The sequence below is a fragment of the Nanorana parkeri genome, unplaced genomic scaffold (assembly GCF_000935625.1).
Source record: "Nanorana parkeri isolate BGI_ZX_2015 unplaced genomic scaffold, ASM93562v1 scaffold1025, whole genome shotgun sequence".
NCBI classification, from domain to species: Eukaryota; Metazoa; Chordata; class Amphibia; order Anura; family Dicroglossidae; genus Nanorana; species Nanorana parkeri.
In genome coordinates this window covers 225039-246482 of record NW_017307293.1, presented here as the reverse complement: position 1 = coordinate 246482, position 21444 = coordinate 225039, and the positions used below count along the sequence as shown (strand labels likewise).

The 21444-nt window shown below is 48.1% G+C and overlaps 1 protein-coding gene across 1 annotated transcript in view; it reads left to right on the top strand.

Annotated features, from left to right (window-relative positions):
* SLC6A6 (solute carrier family 6 member 6) overlaps positions 1–21444 on the top strand; it is a 43863-nt gene that overhangs the window by 16002 nt on the left and 6417 nt on the right. The window contains exons 2-10 of the mRNA XM_018567251.1: positions 2140–2376; positions 4877–5011; positions 7393–7627; positions 11913–12045; positions 14205–14339; positions 15196–15299; positions 15387–15511; positions 19568–19680; positions 20238–20375. Coding sequence (XP_018422753.1) covers positions 2148–2376; positions 4877–5011; positions 7393–7627; positions 11913–12045; positions 14205–14339; positions 15196–15299; positions 15387–15511; positions 19568–19680; positions 20238–20375 — 1347 coding nt within the window. The 5' untranslated portion in view covers positions 2140–2147. The remainder of the gene's footprint in view (positions 1–2139; positions 2377–4876; positions 5012–7392; positions 7628–11912; positions 12046–14204; positions 14340–15195; positions 15300–15386; positions 15512–19567; positions 19681–20237; positions 20376–21444) is intronic.

Sequence of the window (21444 nt, the reverse complement as noted above, 5' to 3'; positions counted from 1 at the left end):
CTTACTCCTTTCAGTTGTGATGAAAATAAAGTTATACTCGCCTGTCTCCTAGACCGGTCCCTGCAGCCTCGCTCCCCCCCTCTGCTCCACTCAGTCAAAGGTCCGGTGAGTCTTCACGTCCACTACACTGGGACATACCAACGCAGAGGAGGGGAGAGGCTTCAGGGACCGTCTAGCACAGGGGCGCCCACAATTTTTCTTCTGGAGATCTATGGCAATGGCACAGCAGCCACGCCCCCAGTGCAATCGCCGCACCAGGAATGCAGGCACATTAGTGCCTGCGTTCCAGTCCAGTGCGATCATTTTTGCAGATTGCGCTGGACAAGAACGCAGGCCTTAATGTGCCTGCGTTCCGGGTGTGGCTGTGGCGCCATTGACTTCAATGCACCACCACGCCCCCTCCCGCCCCTGAACGCAGGGAGCCGGCCGGCTTGCGTATCAATGCGTTCTAGAGGCCGAACACTCTGAAACTCAAACTTTGTGGTGAGAACCGGCCCTCTCTCTCTTCCCTGTTTTCTATCTGCTGTCTCTTCTCTCTCTCTGCTGTCTCTTCTCTCTCTCTCTGCTGTCTCTTCTCTCTCTCTGCTCTCTCTCTCCTGTCTTCTGTCTTTTCTTACCTCCACTGCAGCAGCAGTACTCGCCCTGATGCTCCGATGCCTAGCCCGATACTTGAGTTTCCGGTATCAGAAAGCCAGGCAGCAAGTCATTACACGCTGTCCAGCTTCCTTACTGGCTGGGAAGCCGGCTCCATGCTCCCCCATTATGAGGGAGCATGGAGCCAGCTTCCTGGTTGGTCAATCAGGAAGCCGGGTGCCGTGTAATGACATGGCGCCCGGCTCTCTGATTGGCCGGGAAGCCGGCTTCATGGTCCCTCGTCACCTTGTGGGACTTCCGGTATCGGTATTCGGTATCGGCGAGTACCGGGGAAAAAAATATCGGCACTCGCTACCAAAAAATCAGTATCGGTGCATCCCTAGTTATATAAACAATAAAGTGTAACAAAAGAAGAAAAGAGAGACAAAAAAACCAACAGGTTCTTGGGTAAGCGAAGTATCGTAGCCTTGATTCTAGGAGTCTTCTGAGCCCGTACAAAGCGGACAAAAGAACTACTAACCGATTTAGGAAAAGAAGACGGGATATGGACAGAGGTAGAGTGTTGAGACAATAAAGGATGCGTGGTAAAATATTCATTTGCTGAACATCTCGACATGCCACCTAAATGGGAATTCCGGAGGAAGGCCGTCCAGAAGACGTCGAGGGATCGAGATCTTTAGGACCTCCGACTTTTGAAAATGTATGAGAAAATGAGAGTTCTCCATATAAGAGGAATTCCTGTAGTCAGTTGGGTAGGGACGTAGTCGGGTTGGTAAAAAACAAACAAAAACAAATCATCGGCGTACGCAAACACTTTACGCACTCCACCCCGACCCAGATCCATGCCCAGAACGTCGTTGTTATCGCGGACTCTAAGGAAAGGCTCGAGTGTAATGATAAATATTAAAGGGGAGAGAGAGGTCATCCCTGGCGTGTTCCATTACAAAATAAAAACTCATCCGACAGAGTGCCATTCACCATAACATGTGCCAAGGGGGAGGAGTAAACAGCCTTTATCCAAGTCATCATCATATTACCTAGGCCTATGAATCTGAGGGTCAATTCCATAAATTGTCCAATTTCGGTCGAATGCCTTCTCCACATCCTTGGGAAGGAGCAGGAGAGGCCTCAACCTAGTAGAAGATCCAGAACTCTAATAACATTGTCTCAGGCTTCCTCTTGTGGGCATGAATCCGACCTGGTCTGGATGTATAATATCCTGCATGTGGGTCACCAATCGGGAGACAAGAATTTTTGTGAATAGCTTGAGATCAGTATTTAGTAAAGAGAAGGGTCTATAATGTTGGCAAGAAAGATCTCTGTCGGGTTTGGCAGTCAAGGTGATATTAGCCCTCAACAAATCCAAGGGGAAGGGGATGTCCTTTTCCAATGGCACTGTACGCTCTTAAGGAATAAGGCGACAACATGTCTAAAATGTTTTATAATATGATAACGTAAGGCCAGCCGGCGGTTTTTATTTCCTGTTCCTGTAGTTGTATCTTTGTTATGATAAAGTTAACTTTCACCTCCATTCTTATCTGGCAGGAGTCAAGATGTCCAACAAGGAGAAGTTACAGTGTTTAAAGGACTTTCACAAGGACATCCTTAAGCCGTCCCCGGGGAAGAGCCCAGGGACCCGGCCGGAGGATGAGGCTGACGGCAAGCCGCCACAGAGGGAGAAGTGGGCCAGCAAGATCGACTTTGTACTGTCCGTAGCCGGCGGCTTCATCGGCCTCGGGAACGTCTGGCGATTCCCGTACCTCTGCTACAAGAACGGCGGAGGTGAGCGTGCACTCCGTCCACCAATTATGTTCAAGGTTCTTAAAGCTGAACCCTCGGGCTGATATAAAAGTTTCCCTTGCTGGGTTACAGGACTTGGCCCTTTCTCCTCATTTCCATAACAGAAGGTGGAGATGTTCTGTAGTCCAGCAGAGGAGACATCATCTCCACTCTCGGGAGTTTGACTTTAAACCATAACCACATACAAAGCGTGTTCAAGGAAGTTCTAAGCGCTGAAGCCTGTTGGGCATTCAAAGGGAAACCACAGCAGCCTTTTTCACGTGCAAGCAATCGGCTTAATGTAGATAATCTTATCAAGACATGTTAATGACATACTTTGTATTTCTATACCTGATGGTGGGGGAGGGGGAGCTGGGATGGGCACAAGTAAACACCCAATACATAGAACCTGTGTCCACAAGCTTTTGTTCACCTTGACGGGTTTTGCATTTCCATACAAGTGAGTGGGATTGCAAAACCTCCCCGAAGCAGGTCAAATGCAAATCAGAAGGAGGTCAATTGAATGAGAAGCATCTCAAACTGTTGACTGACGCAACCTCAAAGCCCATCAACACGGGTCCTTAAAATAAATTGACATCGCCTAAATTGTTTTTACATCTGTTGGTTACACTATTAAGGATATCGCTTCTCGGCCTTTTGGCTAAGATCAAGTGTAGTATCTGTTCTTATCAGTTTTCGGTGGGGAAAAGAACCGTCCTTGCGGGGGATGGTTACTTAGTACTCGCTGGAGTGAAAGAGCGTGTGGGGCGGCTTCCTGTGAGAGGGGAACCGCTCAGTACATGGCTTTCTGACTGAACAGATGCGAAGCTTGGTCTGGCTCGAGGGTTCGGGGGCGGCAGAAGCCCGTGGTGTTGTGCCCCCTGGGGGTGGCGTCCCAGGGGTGCTCAGAAAGTCACTTGGGTATGGGACCCCACATGACTCACTGTAGCACTCGGTCACACACCATATTGCTTTTTCTGCACAACGCCTCTTGGACAGGCCTTATGGCTAGTCCGGGGCAATATTTTTGCACTCCGGCCCCTAAGGCCTGTCAGCGTGGTGCACTGGCACTTTAGATTTATTTATGCACTCCATGCACGTTTGGCACTTTTTTATTTTTAAATTTGACCCACAGATGCGAAAGGTGCAGGTTTCTTCGGGGCCTATTCCTGACGCTGGGAGGAGATTCTGTGCCTCGTAGGGGGTTCTCTGTCTCCTCCCACCCAGGAAGGGGGTCTCTCTTCGGGAGAGCCCCCTTGCCAAGTACTGTGGGGGACCTGTTTCGGCAGGTCCCCAAAGGAAATGGACCATCGGCCTTCGGGTTGGTGGTCCAAAGTATCTCAACCCCTGTCAGGAGCCTTGCGCCCCGGGGGGTCGGGAAGTAGGTCCCTTCTTTGGAAGGACCTTGCACCCTTGTGCACGTTTTTGTGTGCTGTGATTTCACGGTTCACTTTTTTTGTTCACAGGGGGAAGTTTGTTTAGATGCACGTCCACGGGCTTCGATTAAAAAAAAAAAAAAATTAAGGAGATCTCTGATTTCCATGATTTTGGAATGGGATGTGGTGTATATAAAAATCAAAACTTAGCAGGCCAAGCTCATGATGGCCAAAGAAGGTGTCCCAAGTTCCTGTCCCAAGTCTGCACACCTGCTTTGGCCTTTGTGAGCTGGCCCCGCTTGGCCTGCTGAGTTTTACATGGATATACTTCACCTCAGTCCACATCCATGGGTATTAATATGGAGCTTTGTGGCTATAACATCCTTCACTCTTCTGGGAGGACTTTCCATAAGATGTTGGGGAGTGTCTGTGGGAATTTGTGCCAATTTAACCAAAAGAGGTCCATAAATTGGTCTTGTTGGAGCATATCGTGTGCTGGTGATTGATACGATTTCTAAAATAAGAAAAGGGCACACTTCATTGTGAATCATTGCAACACTCATGTGGAAGGTCGAGAAGCTGTTTGGGGCTCACCATACTCTTCAATGCAGGTACTGATGTTGGATGAGAAGACCTGGCTTGCAGCTGGTGTTCTAATCCATCACAAAGGTGTTCAGTAGGGTTGAGGTCATGGCTCTGTGTAGGCCACTCCAGTTCCTCCACTCCAAACTGGTCAAACCATGTTTTTATTGAGCTGGAGTTCCACCATTGGTGTACACGGGGACAGTTATGGTGGAACAGAAAAGGACCTTCGCCAAACTGTTACCACAAGGTTGGAGGTAGAATGTACGATGGTGAGATGTCCAGACACTTTTGATCATATAATGTATGTTTCGGAGAATGCAGCAGGAACACTGCCTATATAGACGTAGGAGGAGTCAGAACACTACTGCAGTAGTAGAAGGTGTGGGAACAAATCCGAAATATGGAAGAAGTCTCTGAGGAAGGCTATCATGTGACTACACCAAACTCTACCTATGTTTGAAACCTCACTTTTGGTTGGACCTGTCCCATTGATTAAGATATAAAGTATACCCCATTGACGATCTTCTGCTTCTTCTTACCAGGTGCGTTTCTCATCCCATATTTCATCTTCCTGTTCGGGGGCGGTTTACCTGTGTTCTTCCTGGAAGTTGTTCTGGGGCAGTACACATCTGAAGGTGGTATCACCTGCTGGGAGAAGATCTGCCCCATCTTTACCGGTAAGAACCCCTCCAATTCGGACTCTTCAGTGTCTCTCTATGTATCAAAGGAGAACTATTCTCTTTTTTTTCTATCTTATTCACTATACATGTGAAAGAGATCAGACTGATGTACAGGAGTTGTACCAATTGGTTTTCAAATATTTATTATTATCTGTGTATATTTTTGTATTCCTATCTATGTGGGAGGAGCCATATTTTATGATTTATATATGCAGGATGTGCCTTGTTTATCCTGCAACTCATCAGATAAAGACTGCCTGATTAATTGACCCTTCACGGTCTCTGCAGTATCGGGTCTCCTCACCGGCACACAACCAATCAGGAGAGTGATCTCCTGATTGGTGGCACCTTTAATTTGTGAAGCGACACACAGCCTCTGGTTTCACCTATGATGATGACGCATCCATATTGAAGCACATTCTGCAGGTTCCCCCAGTCGGAGACCGAGAACGCCATTCCACGGCATGCGGAATCCTTGAGGTCAGAAGTTGGAACTTTTTCTGCCTGTACTTTCCAGATGGTGCCGGGTTATAAAACGAAAAACAAGGGCACAAAAAAGAAACAGTGTCAGGCCGACAGATGGAGAACGCAGGATGGCTCATCGCCACTGCAGTGCGGGTGAGGACAGCAAGCGTAGAGGGCAGCGGGAGGCCGGCGCCGCACAGAGAGCTTGTGACATCATCAGTGCAATTCATCATTTCACCCTTCGGATATTTTGTATTTTGTATCATTCAAAATGGTAACAAAGAAGATGCTACAAAAGGCGCAAATCTGTGAACGACGCGGTTTCTTGAGTCCATTACAGCAGCATTCAGCTCCAGTCCAATGGAAGGGCTGACTGTAGCTTTTAAGCAGACTTTTGGCAGGCTTTAGCTTGCTGCGCTGACTTGCCAAAAGCCTGTGTGCAACTTGTTTAATACTACAGCCGGCACTCCTGTTATGTTCCGTCTTCCCAGACTGGAGGAGAGGAGAGATTTCTAGGAAAGATTCTCCCTGAGGGAAATACTGAGGATACTGTTGCTGACCTCCCACCGAAATGATTTGTCTGGCTGTTTTTCTGACCTCCAAAATATGAGATACTGACCCAAAACAAGTCCGTGAAGTCAGAGCAAACTCCTGTGTGCTGGATCCGGGCTGGGGACCGAAGGCAATGGCAACCAGGCAGCTAGCATTTTCAGGAGAGGTCATTAACGTTATAAGTCTGCGTGAATAAATTCCTGGCCTGTCACAATATGCAGCAAGAGTATCATTGAAAAGCTGTCCCTTGAGCTCCAGTCCAGTGACTTTGCCTAGGATGTGATGATGTCACCAGTCTGCTGCAGGCAGGAGGAAGCATTTCCTTAGTCTCCCCTCCCCCAGTGATCAGTCTGCTGCAGACAGGAAGAAAAATTTCCTCGGTGTCCTCTTCCACCCATTGATCAGTCTGCTGGAGGCAGAAGCATTTCCTTAGTCTCCCCTCCCCCAGTGATCAGTCTGCTGCAGACAGAAACATTTCCTCGGTGTCCTCTTCCCCCCAGTGATCAGTCTGCGGCAGACAGCAGGAAGCATTTCCTCAGTCTCCGATCCTCCCAGTGATCAGTCTGTACATTGTAACATTGTAGCAAGTTACAAGGTGAGAGGCAGCAGAAGGGGTTGATTAGGAACCATTGAGCATGTCAGGGGTTTCCGGTGCCACTTTAATATGTCTTCCTGTATTGCGGGGCGGAGGGTTTAGTTTTGATTTATCACCTCTGGTAATGTTATTCGGAACGGTTGGGGGAACTCTGGAGGTGTTATGTAAGCGGTCTCTCCCCACCCCCTGTAATACAGTAAAACACGCGCAATGTTACATCGTCCTCGCCCGTGCCAGGAGGAGATCCAGTGTCCACAGCTGCTCCGTGTAATTGGCGCTGAGCTGAGAATGTAGAAGAGCGCTGGCACAGCGAGACGCACATCGGTTCTCCGCGTTATTACAGAGGCCGACTGTACTCCGCCACGGTATATGCAGGGCACGAGATGGTTGCAGGCAAAGCCAGGCCATGCGGTAGCCCGAGTCCTGACACCATGTGACTCATTCGGGGGAATCGCCCGTCTGCGTCCACGTTAAAGTAGACCATACATATAAAGCCGATCGTTCGATTGACACTGAAGGCAAGGGCGTCCCGAACCAGCCCCTGTTGGCAGTTCTTTCCAGAAAGCAGGTTTTCACGCTGTCACCCACTGCACTCACCCGCCCTCTCCTAGTGTTTGTTTGCAACAACATTGGGGTCCCGCCTTCTGTAATTCGTCTTCTTTTGTATCTAAATGAATGCCGTCATTATTTGTTTCATTGTCTGTCATTTTGTATTGTGATGTGGAAGTGTTCCGCACGTTGCTGAGTTGTCTCTCTCCTCTTGCAGGAATCGGCTATGCCTCCATCGTCATTGTGTCCCTCCTGAACGTGTACTACATCGTCATCCTGGCCTGGGGCGTCTACTACCTGTTGCAGTCCTTCCAGAGCCAGCTGCCGTGGGCCCTGTGCCACCAGCCGTGGAACACAGAACACTGCGTGGAGGACACTTTCCGGAAGAACCGCACCATGTGGCTGGCGCTGAACTCCAGCAACTTCACCTCCCCCGTCACAGAGTTCTGGGAGTAAGACGTGTTACCCTTCTATGTTTCCGCGTGTGCGTGGTGTAGACGTGACATCTGTGTCTATATGGTGTGGGCACGATATGTGTCTGTATGGTGTAGACGTGACATCTGAGTGTGTATATGCTGTAGACCTGACATCTGAGTCCACATGGTGTAGACGTGACATCTGTGTGTATATAGCATAGGCGTGACATCTGAGTCTATATGGTGTGTTGGCGTGATATCTGTGTGTATATAGCGTAGGCGTGACATCTGCGTGTATATAGCGTAGGCGTGACATCTGAGTCTATATGGTGTGTTGGCGTGATATCTGTGTGTATATAGCGTAGGCGTGACATCTGCGTGTATATAGCGTAGGCGTGACATCTGAGTCTATATGGTGTAGGCGTGATATCTGTGTGTATATAGCGTTGGCGTGACATCTGCGTGTATATAGCGTAGGCGTGACATCTGTGTGTATATGGTGTTGGCGTGACATCTGGATCTATATGTTGTAGACGTGACATCTGAGTGTGTGTATATGATGTGGGCCTGACACCTGAGTCTATATGTTGTAGGCGTGACATCTGTGTGTATATGGTATAGACATGACATCAGTGTGTATATGGTATAGACATGACATCTGTGTGTATATGGTGTAGGCGTGACAACTGAGTCTATATGGTGTAGGCGTGACATCTGTGTGTATATGGTATAGACATGACATCAGTGTGTATATGGTATAGACATGACATCTGTGTGTATATGGTGTAGGCGTGACATCTGAGTCGATATGGTGTAGGCGTGACATCTGAGTCTATATGGTGTAGGCGTGACATCTGAGTCTATATGGTGTAGGCGTGACATCAGTGTGTATATGGTGTAGGCGTGACATCTGAGTCTGGTGCACTAGGGATAGGGTTAGGGTAGCAGTACGTGCTTTACATTAAAATGTGCATTGCTGCCATCCATGGGTCTAAATGCTCCCAGAAAGTTGGGCTTGAAGTGCAGCACTGGGGGCATATACAAACCATAAACATTTTGCCGTCTAGTTGGGCTCTGGTGCCTACAACTAGGACCTCCCCGTCCTGACACGTCATATTATGAGTGCGGCTTCGCTCTCTGCGCTTACCATGTCCCGTGTAGTAACTTTATTTGTCCTGCCTGTTAATCATTGACGGCTGTGTTTGAATGTGCCCCGCATTGGCTGCAGCAACCCAATTATGTGCCAGCTTGGCACCTGCGTAACGCTGAAGAGCGTGACCCGTCTCTCATCTCATGCCAAGCCGGGTCTTGTGTAACGGGGAAGAGCCAAGGGGGAGCTGCTTTAAAGGACCATGGCACCACAAATACAGTAGAGATATATGACTTATATATATATATGACTATACTCTTCCTCTGTTATAATCTTTACTAATCCAGACTACAAATATACATTTTTTTTTCTTCTGTAAATTTGACACATTGTATATAAATATTTTGTATCCATTTTTAGATTTTATTTTTTTTTGAGTACTTGGCTTTTTCATAGCTGTAGGTCCCATTTAACAGAGCTGTACCTCTCCAATCTCAGCTTTGGTCATGCCGAGCTCACCGCTCGGACTCATCAGGGGAGCATGTAGGACCTCTGCAGAGAGACCGCTGCTTCCACACACAGAGCAAAGCTCCTTCTCTGAAGCCCGCTGGCAGGGGACAGGGTTTTTTGCTTGGGCTGCTAAAGGAAACCAACGGGAAAGACTTTGGTTTTTCTGTATTTAACTGATTGAAGCTGAAAGTCCGAGCGGGCTCTAAGACCAGTTATCGCAGAGCGATTGGGCCCTGAACATCACCGGCAGTTTGTGTTGGAGGGATTCTCCGGCAGACAGCCACTGAACATCATTATATAAAGCTCCATTGATATTAATAAAAAGCCAGCTGGATGCCATCTGGTTTTTTTTCGGCTGAGCGGGGCGTCTCTCTGTCCTATGAGATAAGAGCTTCGGATCTAAAATAGATCTACTGGCATTCGCAGAGCTTTCAACCCGTAATCCATCTTGTTCTGCGGCGGCTTGGGAAGGTTCGGAGTCATTAAAGTGAACGATCGGCTGCACAGGAGTCACTCTTAATTAAAATGTTGCTGTGAAGCGAAGACGAGCCCCTGATTGGAATTAAAATTGAGTTCCCGTACAGTTGCCGTGCTTGTGATGGACGGGCGCGGTTCGGGGGGAAAAGGTTGTTGACAAATGTGTGAATGAGCACCAATCCATGTCAATAAGGGTTAACCATACATGTACCTTATCCAACCATTTGGCTGAATTGTTGGGTAGGGCTTGGTGGCCCCTGGAGCTGGCGGAGACCTCATCTGTCCGTGGGCACTGTAAAGTGAACCAGACCACAATGGACATTTGTAAAAGCCTGACTGTCCTCTCTTGTGGTGTTGTACTAGTGCAACTTTACTTCTCAGGGATTGCTATTGGTGCTGTTATGGTGATTGTATTCTCTCCCTAACAAAGCAGACCTGTAAGGCATGGGTGGGCAAACTCCAACCCTCCAGCTATGGTGGAACTACCAATCCCATGAGGCACTGCTAGATTCTCACAGCCCACAGGCATGACTCCTAGAGGCAGATGCATCATGGGATTGGTAGTTTCACCACAGCCGGAGGCCCGGAGTTTTTAGTCCATACAATTACAGGAATACAAGATTTTTTGCTATACTGGTCCTTTAATTTAGGTAATGCAGCTGCTGCAGATCGGCAGTTGATATGAAAGTATAATGATAGCGAATGTTCAGGTTCTGTTATGTTCTCACTCAAACAACAACAACAACAACAAAAAGTGGCAGAACATCCTGTTTTTTTTTTCTATTTATTAGGGTTTATTTTTAGGTCAATTCTCCTCCGAACGTTTCATCCTGATGCCTGGGAGATCTGAGGTTTTATAGCTCCCGTGGCCGTTTGCCAGATTTTCTTGGCATGGGTACGGCGGTGCGTTTGCCAAAACGTCGCTGCAGGGATGAAACCCAAATACCGCGGTCGAGGGTCGGAGCGCATCTCTCGGGAAGCCAAAGAGTAACATTGATTAATCCGCGTCTGGTGGATGTCTGACTCCGTTACTGGACGTGTTCTGAACGAGAAATGCAAATTAATGTTAAAATTAAGACAAAACCGCCCAGAAAATGTAAAGATTGGGAACACTTCGCGCTGAAACGAGGAGAATTCTCCCACTGCTTTGGAATCGGTCACATGATTAGGCATTGATGCGACCAGGAAGCTCCCAAAATTGATACATTTTAAACTCTAGATGACATTGGGTTCATATTAGATGACATTGTTATTTATTGCTGATTTTTCCTTTTTTCATCCACATCTCGGTGCTGCTGATCCCCTCCAGCCTTTTTTTTTAAGCCACTTCCTGTCTACATGCGCTTGCCCAAGCGTTGGCTGCACATCATTGCTCTTCCTGATCATGACAACGGCGGACCATGCCTGCGCAATGTGTGTCAGAACGGCCACCCATAGCCTCCACCAGGGTGCACGTGACAAGGTGACAACACAGGAGGACGATTGGGAGACAGTGTTCAACCTATAACAGGAAGTGATTGAACACGTTGGAATTTTAGGGAAGGTTTTACATCTACGTTTCTTTAAACACATCCACCGGATTCAATATCAATAATCAATAATAGATTCAATTAATATGATGGCAGGAATCTGAAAGTTTGCAACAGGATGACAATTAGTAGACCAGGGCAGAGAGTTGTCACCCTATAACTGATGCCTGAACAAGGACCATCATGGTGGGATCACCAGGGATTCTTTTAAAGGAGAACTATGAGGGGGGTGCTTTTCACTCACCTCATAGTTCTAGCCGACCTGTGACAATGAGACTGTCACAGGTCGGCTCAGTAGATCGGGAGGTGAGCGCACACATACCGGTGTTCGCTCTCTGCCGTGACAGGGGGAGGGGCTGGATTCCCCCCTCCCCGCTCCGATCCTCCAGCGCTGGCTGGCGGAACGGACGGGGGAGGGTACAGCTGGCTCTGCCTCTAGATAGGCAGAGCCAGCTGTCACTCACGCAGCTGGGCGGATCTCGACATCGATGTCGGGATCCGCTCCGGCTGCGGCGTCTCAGTATACACAGCTCGCGGTATACTGAGCCTAGGGTGAGGGGAGGACGCTAGTTTGTGTCCTCCCGTTACCCTAAGGAGAACTATGGGGAAAAGCCTTAACCCCATAGTTCTCCTTTATTTAGCAGATTTAACCAGTTTTTTTTTTTAACGCCGCTTCTTCATTGTAATCCGCAATTTGTTTCCTTTTCTTCCTCAGGCGGAAAGTTCTTGGCTTATCAAAGGGAATCGATGACATCGGGGTGGTGAAATGGGAGCTGGCGCTGTGTTTGCTCTTCACCTGGGTCATCTGCTTCTTCTGCATCTGGAAGGGCGTGCGTTCTACGGGCAAGGTAAGAGGGACCCTGAGGCGACCGTAATATAAATCCCATTACATTGAATGATCAAGAGAAGATTAAGAGAACCGGACTCGGGTTTATTTAATGAAACTTCTATCATATTAAAGTGTATCTAAAGCAATTAACTTTTCTTATGGATAGGTTCTGGAAGGGTTAGTTGGGTGTTTATTGCTATCGGTGTCTCTGATGGGGATCACCGGGATAGAAAGTGATGGGAAATATTTTACAGTTGTCACTGGAACAGGATATAAGCGGATATCTTCCAATGTTCCTGTTCTGGGGGGAAACGGTCTAAGAGGATTTTCCCTCACTTTGTAGTTTCTTCTTGTGTTTCTAAGACAGGAAGTGAAGCAAAATCTCTATAAATGGGTTGCGGGCACACAAAAAAAAAAAAACCTGATGCTTGTTGGGCAACGCTTACTGTAAAAAACAATAACATTTTCTTGGCTTTCGATACACTTTAAATATACTTAAAATGTGAAAATAACTAAACATTTCTAAAGTTTGTATTGCTCAATTCAAATGAAGAAATCCGCACCTCTTTCCAATCCAAAGCCTCACATGCGACCCATCCAGATCCGCCCTTCCGTCCCATCCAGATCCGCCCTTCCGTCCCATCCAGAGCCGCTTTTCCGTCCCATCCAGAGCCGCCTTTCCGTCCCACCCAGAGCCGCCTTTCCGTCCCATCCAGAGCCGCCCTTCCGTCCCATCCAGAGCCGCCCTTCCGTCCCATCCAGAGCCGCCCTTCCGTCCCATCCAGAGCCGCCCATCAGTCCCATCCAGAGCCTCCCATCCAGAGCCGCCCATCAGTCCCATCCAGAGCCGCCCATCAGTCCCATCCAGAGCCGCCCATCAGTCCCATCCAGAGCCACCCATCAGTCCCATCCAGAGCCACCCATCCGTCACATACAGAGCCGCCCACCCATCCCATGCCGACCTTCCGTCCCATCCAAAGCTGCCCTTCTGTCCCATCCAAAGCTGCCCATCCATCCCATCCAAAGCCGCCCATCAGTCCAATGCAAAGTCTCAAATCCGTCCCATCTAGAGCCGCCCATCTGTGCCATCCAGAGCCACCCATCTGTGCCATCCAGAGCCACCCATCTGTGCCATCCAAAGCCGCACATCCATCAGGTCTTTTTTTCTCTTTTCTCATTGTTTCAAAAAGCTTTATTTCCATTTGGATACCTGCAGAAAAACAAGCCAGAGCACACAGCTCTCTGCCAGACCCCGCTTCCTCTGAAGTGTTTCACCCCAACAGGGGCTTAGTTGCAGAGGAACTCCATGACTAAGCCCCTGTTGAGGTGAAACACAGCGGAGGAGAAGGGGCTGGTCTGGCAGAGAGCCAAGTGCTTTGTCTTGGCTTTTGCAGGTACCCAAGTGGCAATAAAGCCTTTTTTTTTTTATTACAATCCAATATACCAGGATAGAATGGACCCCACTGAGCTAGCAGCTGTGGTCGCAAATGAACCAAGAGACCACATGGAGTATTCATTGTATGTAATTGTATTACTCAAGCTGCTGAGATCTTTATTTCCCTGACATGGCCTGCCTTCCATGAATGGGAAATGCCCTTGTTGGGTACTCTCATTGGGCAGATGGACGGTAGATGGAGAGGGCTGATTCCCAGAGTCTAGGAAGTCTAGCACTAGTTTCAGGAGGTGCACAGAGGAAAGTTTTAAGGTTAGTTGAGGATAATAGCAGGCGGGACTTTGGCTTTTTAAAAGTTTGAAATCGCCATTCGGTTCACTTCTGGGAGCCTAACGTGTATAAAAGTTATTAAAACAACCATATATATAGTGTAGTTTATATATTGTTTGTATTACATTTGATATATTTAGTATTTGTTGAGAAGGATACAGTGCCTTTGACTAGGTCACAGGAAAGTTAATGATTCTGAGTGATGGCCATTTAAGGGTCTTTTCAGGTTCTCCCCATCATAGCCTAGGCTCCCATGCAATGTCAGAGATTACCACTTGGCTTTCAGGATCGGTTACAAGCCCTGCTCTGGATTTAGCACCATTTCCGGGCATGTTGGCCTCCAGTCTTGTATCATGGGAGCCTCAGTGGTGCTGGGTAACCGCTACCATGATAGGTTCCCTTTTAATGCATCCCAGGAATCTCATAGACAATGCTGTTCTCTGTATTTGCTCTAGGTGGTGTATTTCACAGCCACCTTCCCATTTATTATGCTGCTGGTGTTACTGATACGTGGGGTCACCCTACCTGGAGCCGCAGAAGGGATCAAGTTCTACCTGTACCCGGACATCACCCGACTGGCCGATCCGCAGGTGAGTGCGACCTTTTACTGTGTCCATCGTTAACAGTTAAATTACCTTAAAGGGACACTAAACATACAGTTCCAAATGGTTTATGTTGGTGTGTAAATGATAGGATTCAGAAGCTTGAGTTGAGTTCAGGTGTTTCCTTAAAGGGTCCTGTTGATGCTACAGCATACAAAGACATTGAAGACAATTGTGCGCTTCCAACTGTGTGGTAACAGTTTGGGGAAGGCCCTTTTCTGTTTCAGCATGACCATAAAGACATATTTTGACCAGTGTGGTGTGGAGGAACTTAAGTGGCCTGCACAGAACCATGACCTCAACCCTACTGAACACCTTTGGAATGAATCTAAATGCCCATTGTGTGGTCTTCTCCATCAGCATTGGCCTGCACAGAGCCCTGACCTCAACCCTACTGGACACCTTTGGGATGCATTTAAATGCCCATTGTGGGGTCTCCTCCATCAACATTAGCACCCGACCTCAACAAATGTTCTTTTAGCTTAGTGGGCACTAGTTCCCAAAGAGACACCCCAAAATCATTTGTCCCAGAAGAGTGAAGGTTGTTATAGGCATAAAGGGGGGCAACTCCATATTGATGTCCATGGTTTGGGATGTCTCACAAGCTAATATAGGGGTGATGAACAAGTGTCTACAAAACATTGGCCATATAGTCATCCTTCCCATCAGGAATAGACAGAACAAGTTAGGTCATGTATAAAATGTCTGTTTCTTCTTCCTGTGGGGAAACGTCACAGTTCTACGCTTTCTCCGCATGTACTCGCCACGTATGTGTATACTTTGATGTTAATAGTTCATGTCACTCTTGCCTCTCATTCCACCTCTCCTCTCCCATTTCCACAAGGTCTGGATTGACGCCGGCACCCAGATCTTCTTCTCCTACGCCATCTGCCTGGGAGCCATGACGTCCTTGGGGAGCTACAACAAGTACAAGTACAACTGCTATAGGCAAGTGGTCGGTCAGCGGGGGTGGGAGGTGTGCGGGGGTTCTGGTTTTAGTCATTAACACTGCTCCGTGACATGTGTGTGACATAGGGACTGTATGCTGCTGGGATGCCTCAACAGTGGTACCAGTTTTGTGTCTGGCTTCGCAATTTTTTCCATCCTGGGCTTCATGGCACAAGAGCAAGGGGTGGACATTGCAGATGTGGCAGAGTCAGGTACTGTATGACAATACAATGGTGAGGCGGTGTAGAATCTCACCGGTGTAGAATCAGTCAGTTGAGAGCTGTATGTGTCCCGTCTTAGACCAATTGGGACTTGAAATGGAATCGGTTAACAATGGAAGCAGTTAATGGTCCAGAATCCTCAAACTGCAGTATTACAAATGCCACTAAAGGCATGCTAAAATGACAGTATTATTGGGTAAGAGGCCGCCTTAGCATGCCTTAAACTAACTTGATGGTGATTTAGATGCTATTGCAGCTTGATGAATCAGGGCCAGTGTGTCCGCGTTGCCTGCAGCAACCGGCCAGAATCCAATTAAGGAGTTTAGATCATTGAAGCTGTTAGGATGCAATACAGACATCTTTACTGTGTTCAGTTCTTATAAAGTGGCCCTCTAATGGAAGAACAATTCCCATAGACGGATCTTCCCAAAAAAATAACATAACAGTTTGATTCATGAAAACCGGAGCCAAGGAACAGTCGGCTATTTCTATGGGGAATTCTCAGACGGTCCATATGGCCCCATTGCATCCAATCACTGGAGACTCTGGCCGGTCATCTGAGAACTTCCTGTGGACAGTTAGATTGACAACGCCCAGTATTTCTGCCGTCCCCTGGTAGCCAATCGGGTTTTTGTTTTCTTTCTGCATTGTTAGAAAACATGGCGGCTGGAACCAGATTGGTTGCTTCTGGGGGCTCGGGGCACGTTTTCCTGGTCCAGGTCTTCATGAAGAAGTTCCTGGTGTGTTGTCTTCCAGGTCTACAAAGGAGGACCATTAGCGTAACTTCAGCGTCACCTAAAACCTCAGGTTTACGTGGTGCTGGCAAGTTGAATCACATGCTGGCTTTGCACCAGATCAGGGACTCTGCACCAGATCACTATACATTGTGGCCCATGATGGAGCCTCCGTCAGGTCTCTGCACTGGAGTCCGTGATGGGCATTTAAAGCTTGGAACACACCTACGCGCTTCGGTAATGTGCATTGAAACACATTTTACTGCACATTTCTGCAGTGCACACCATAAAAGGGTCACACTAAATGGAGTATAAAGAGAACCTGCCACCAATGTAGGGTTGCTGACTGGTTGGTCAAAATGGGATTTGTTGCAAATTCCCATCTGTTCCCCCTTTGGGCATCTGGTTTCCCACAGTCCCTACGCTTAATGCCTTTCTTTAATAGGACAGATATTGTTTCCCAAAAACTGACCATACACAGGAGATAGCCAATAAAATCTATCTCAGAGATAGCATATCCTCGAGTGTCACAGTTGTAATCAAAAGCAATTGAAAGAGGTCAACACCATGAATGTTTCAAGTGGTTTCCATTTCCACAGATTCAACTGAAAATGCAACTTTTAATGACTATGGCTGTCTCAGAAATATTCAACTCCTTAAAGGAGAACTATGAGGTCAGGGCTTTTCCCCATAGTTCTCCTTAGGGTAACGGGAGGACACAAACTAGCGTCCTCCCATCACCATAGGCTCAGTATACAGGGAGCTACAGCTCGCGGTATACTGAGACGCCGCAGCTGAAGCGGATCCCGACAATTATGTCTGGATCCGCCCAGCTGTGTGAGTGACAGCTGGCTCTGCCTATCTAGAGGCAGAGCCAGCTGTACCCGCCCCCTCCCCCGTCCGTTCTGCCAGTCAGTGCTGGAGGATCGGGGCGGGAAGGGGGGGATCCAGCCCCTCCCCTGTCACGGCAGAGAGCCGTGATAGGATCGAGAGGTGAGCGAACGCCGGTATGTGTTCGCTCACCTCCCGATCTACTGAGCCGACCTGTGACAGTCTCATTGTCACAGGTCGGCTAGAACTATGAGGTGAGTGGAAATCACTCGCCTCATAGTTCTCCTTTAATGGTAGTACCCCTTCGTTAGTACATAGTAGAGCACCATTTTGCTGTTATGACCTGCTGCAAATGAGATGTATAGCCAGACACCAGCTTCTGGCAGTGTTCCGGAGGTATCTTAGCCTGTTCCTCATGAGCAATGGCCTCCAGTTCACTAGTATTCTTGGGTTTGCGTGCTGCAACCTCCTTCTTCAAATCTCACCAGAGATTTGGTGGAATGATTGTCAGATCAGAATTGAGCTGTATGTCTGACGCTCTGCAGACGCCAATCAGAAATAGTTTCTTCCTTTTTATCGGAATCCTGCAACCCCCTCCCTACACATAGAATAGGAAAGAGCGGTTGCATAGCACAGAACCAGGTGATAAGATGTTGCAGTCCCGATGCTGCAAGCTCTGTAATAGTATGGCTGCATCGGATTGCGATTAAACTGACCAGACTTTGCCTGGAGTTTGTGCATTCACTGATTTTTTTTTTTTCCTCATCGGCTTGCGCTCATGGTGCAGGATAGCGAAGCACGTCAGATTATACAAACAATACGGTTGCATTATTTCCAGACCTTGTTGGCTGGACATTAGTATATGAATCTTAGGGTGTCATCTATGTATATATATATATATATATAACCCATAGACATTAGATGTCAGGAGCATTGACATCTGTTAAAGGAGAACTATGGGGTTAAGGCTTTTCCCCATAGTTCTCCTTAGGGTAACGGGAGGACACAAACTAGCGTCCTCCCGTCACCCTAAGCTCAGTATACTGCGAGCTACAGCTCGCGGTATACTGAGACGCCGCAGCTGAAGCGGATCCCGACAATTGTCTGGATCCGCCCAGCTGTGTGACTGACAGCTGGCTCTGCCTATCTAGAGGCAGAGCCAGCTGTACCCGCCCCCTCCCCCATCCGTTCCGCCAGTCAGCGCTGGAGGATCGGAGCGGGGAGGGGGGAATCCAGCCCCTCCCCCGTCACGGCAGAGAGCTGTGACGGGATTGAGAGGTGAGCGAACGCCGGTATGTGTTCGCTCGCTTCCTGATCTACTGAGCCGACCTGTGACAGTCTCATTGTCAGAGGTCGGCTAGAACTATACAGGTGAGTGAAAAGCACTCGCCTCATAGTTCTCCTTTAATGATGCTAGGTGGGAAATTTTCTACCCATTGCCCATTGCTTCATAGATGACTGTGATGCCATGTAGTGTATCCATACAGCGGTGCTTTCTCACTTTTGACTGCCGAGTATTACAATATGAACGTAGCGGCGGTGCTATTTATAAGCCGCTTGTACGTTCTCATCCCACCTCCATGCACAACAGGATAATGAAAAGTTTAGGGGTTGAGCTGAATAATAGATTAATTGACAGTAACAGAATTCCTTCCTAGACCCTAAATATTTATTCTCCGAGTACAGGAACACAATGTGAAAGGGGACTTCTGTCTCAGACAATTGCCTCCAAGGCCTCTAGCGGAGGCAGCTTTGTCTACATCCTGAGCCTCATGCTAGTTCCAGGGCAGGGACTTGACTTACGGCATTATTCAGCATCATTGCCCCTGAGCTCGTGTGCAGCCCAGGTGCTCCAGGATCATTGCATCTCCCAGAGGCCATAGCTCTGGCAGCGATTGTTGCAGGAATTGCTCAGTGACAGGTGCACTTGAAGGGTACCTGTCACCATGTCCCATTCGAAGCTGCTCCTGCCTGACTCCCAGAAGCAGTGCTGGCTTCAAGGTAGTCAACCTGCATTGAGAAGGGAACCTTGGCTGGGATTAGTGATAACCCTAATCACAGGTTCCCTTCAAATGTAGGGCCACGGCCCTGATCGGATTAGGGGAAAGTGACAATGTCGCCCTTTAGCAACCAATTAAAAGTCCAGCTGCCATTTCTAGTGGAGATCACCAAATGAATCTGGTTCCTATAGGCGACAGTGCCAGTTTCCACTCGCTCTATGGAAAGGGGTGAAGGGATTTAGAGTGATCAATCATACATGGGAATAAAAGGGGTGCAGATTTATTTGGCCCCCCCAGCGGATGTGGAACCGTTTCTCCTGGTATGCTGGGATATGTTGTTCCACAGCCACTGGTGGTCATTGTCCGCCTTGGCTGCGGAGAATGGTCAGGTCCTGGCTGGGTTGGGTGTCCTCCATCATGGGCAGAGCTGTGCTAATTTCAGTGTCTCCCTTCCCCTCTCCCCTCCTCTGATATTGTTCTAGGTCCTGGCCTGGCATTCATCGCTTACCCCAAAGCCGTGTCCATGATGCCCCTGCCCTCCTTCTGGGCAATTCTCTTCTTCATAATGCTTCTGCTACTTGGATTAGATAGCCAGGTAAGTTCTACAGGAAAGTATCATTTCTGCTGTGAGTTATCAATATATTGGGATTTGCCAGGAAGCTCAGGGGCTGTATAAATATGAGTTCAAATATGGAAAAATATTTATTTTAATAATAAAAATAATATATATGTGAAAGGCCAAAATATTTTGGCCGTATTTGTGGGAGGAGTTGCGGCGGCTCTCCTCCCCTTAAGAAGGGTCGCGGGGCGGTCCTCTGCTCATCACCGCGATCGCACAGCTGACCCTCCCGCCCTTCCCCGGTTTCTATCATTTCACTAGAGTGTGCCCTCTTATTTGGCATACTGACCTTAAAAACCATGGCACACTTCAGGTTTGTATTGGTGGTACTCTTGAAGACCTCGGGGTCACAAGTAACTCTGACCACAAATATAATTATTTTACATTAAATTATACATGCATATACACACACATATGGGGGGAGGGGGAAGGCATTGTGACTTGTGACTGTACACAGTATAAAAAGCACTTTTTGGGACAATTTGGTGTTTGCACAGTGAAGTGACGTCCTCCTTTGTTTCCTCTCCCGACAGTTTGTTGAAGTTGAAGGACAGATCACCTCCTTGGTTGATCTATACCCGTCCTTCCTACGGAAGGGTTACCGGCGAGAGATCTTCATCGCTATTGTGTGTTTCCTCAGCTATCTTCTGGGGTTGACTATGGTCACAGAGGTAAGTCAATTGTCAGCTTTGCTGCCCGTTGATATCCGGCGGCTCCCCCCGATGATGTCTGAACTGTCCTCAGTACAGGCCGGCTCCGGAGTTCTGCTGGAATATAACTATATGAAAAAAGTTGAAATCTTTTAAAGGGAAAGTGCAGGTGCCTTAGTGGTTCTGCCTTGCAGCACTGGGAGTCCCCGGTTTACATCCAGATCAAGAATCTATATGCATGGAGTTTGCATGTTCCCCCTGTGCTTGCATAGGTTTCCACCGACACTCCAGAGACATCCTGGAAGGTTAATTGGCTCCTGTCCAAATTTGGCCCTAGTGTGTATGTGAGCTAGGGACCTTGAATTGTACGCTCCTCGAGGGCAGGGACTGGTGTGAATGTGCAGTATATAAAGTGCTGCGTAAATGGTCAGCTCTATATATATACATATGGCGGATGAACAATATGGACATCAGTTGTTAATGTTTGTATCTTCAGCGGCTCTCCACACCTGTCAATCACATCCTGTTAGCCCCGCCCCCAGCAGTGATGCATTATAACACATTGATAGGAGGCCATTGTCACACTTGCCGCGGGATCACTGATATGTGATCGGGAGAACACTGACCTGCTTCTATGTGTTGATGCCTCGCCAGATGGATGAGCAAGACGTTGCGCCCTGATGGACGTAAATGCTGCAGAGCATTGCGACACGTCACTCATCCATGCAGCTAGGGAGCGACACATGCATGAAGGTGAGTGTTTTGCTGCCCATGTGTCCTCCATACTGATCCAAGTGTGACTGGGAACGAAAACTGCAATACTTGGGGGGAGGTGTATGGAACTGGAAGCAGACGTGAGATCAACTTCCATGTTTGTGCCTTGTCAGTAAAAGTCGGCCCATTGTTGGTGCTTTGTGATAACATGTTGCATTAAGCAGCCTATTTAATTGAATGGGCCGTCAACACACAGTGATAATGGACATGCAACACAGAGCATCACAATGTGCATTGGAGCTGCATTGCCTCAGTGTGTTGGGGTGCCATTCAAAATGAATGGGCCAATCACTGAGTGAACTACCTCCCGGCCACT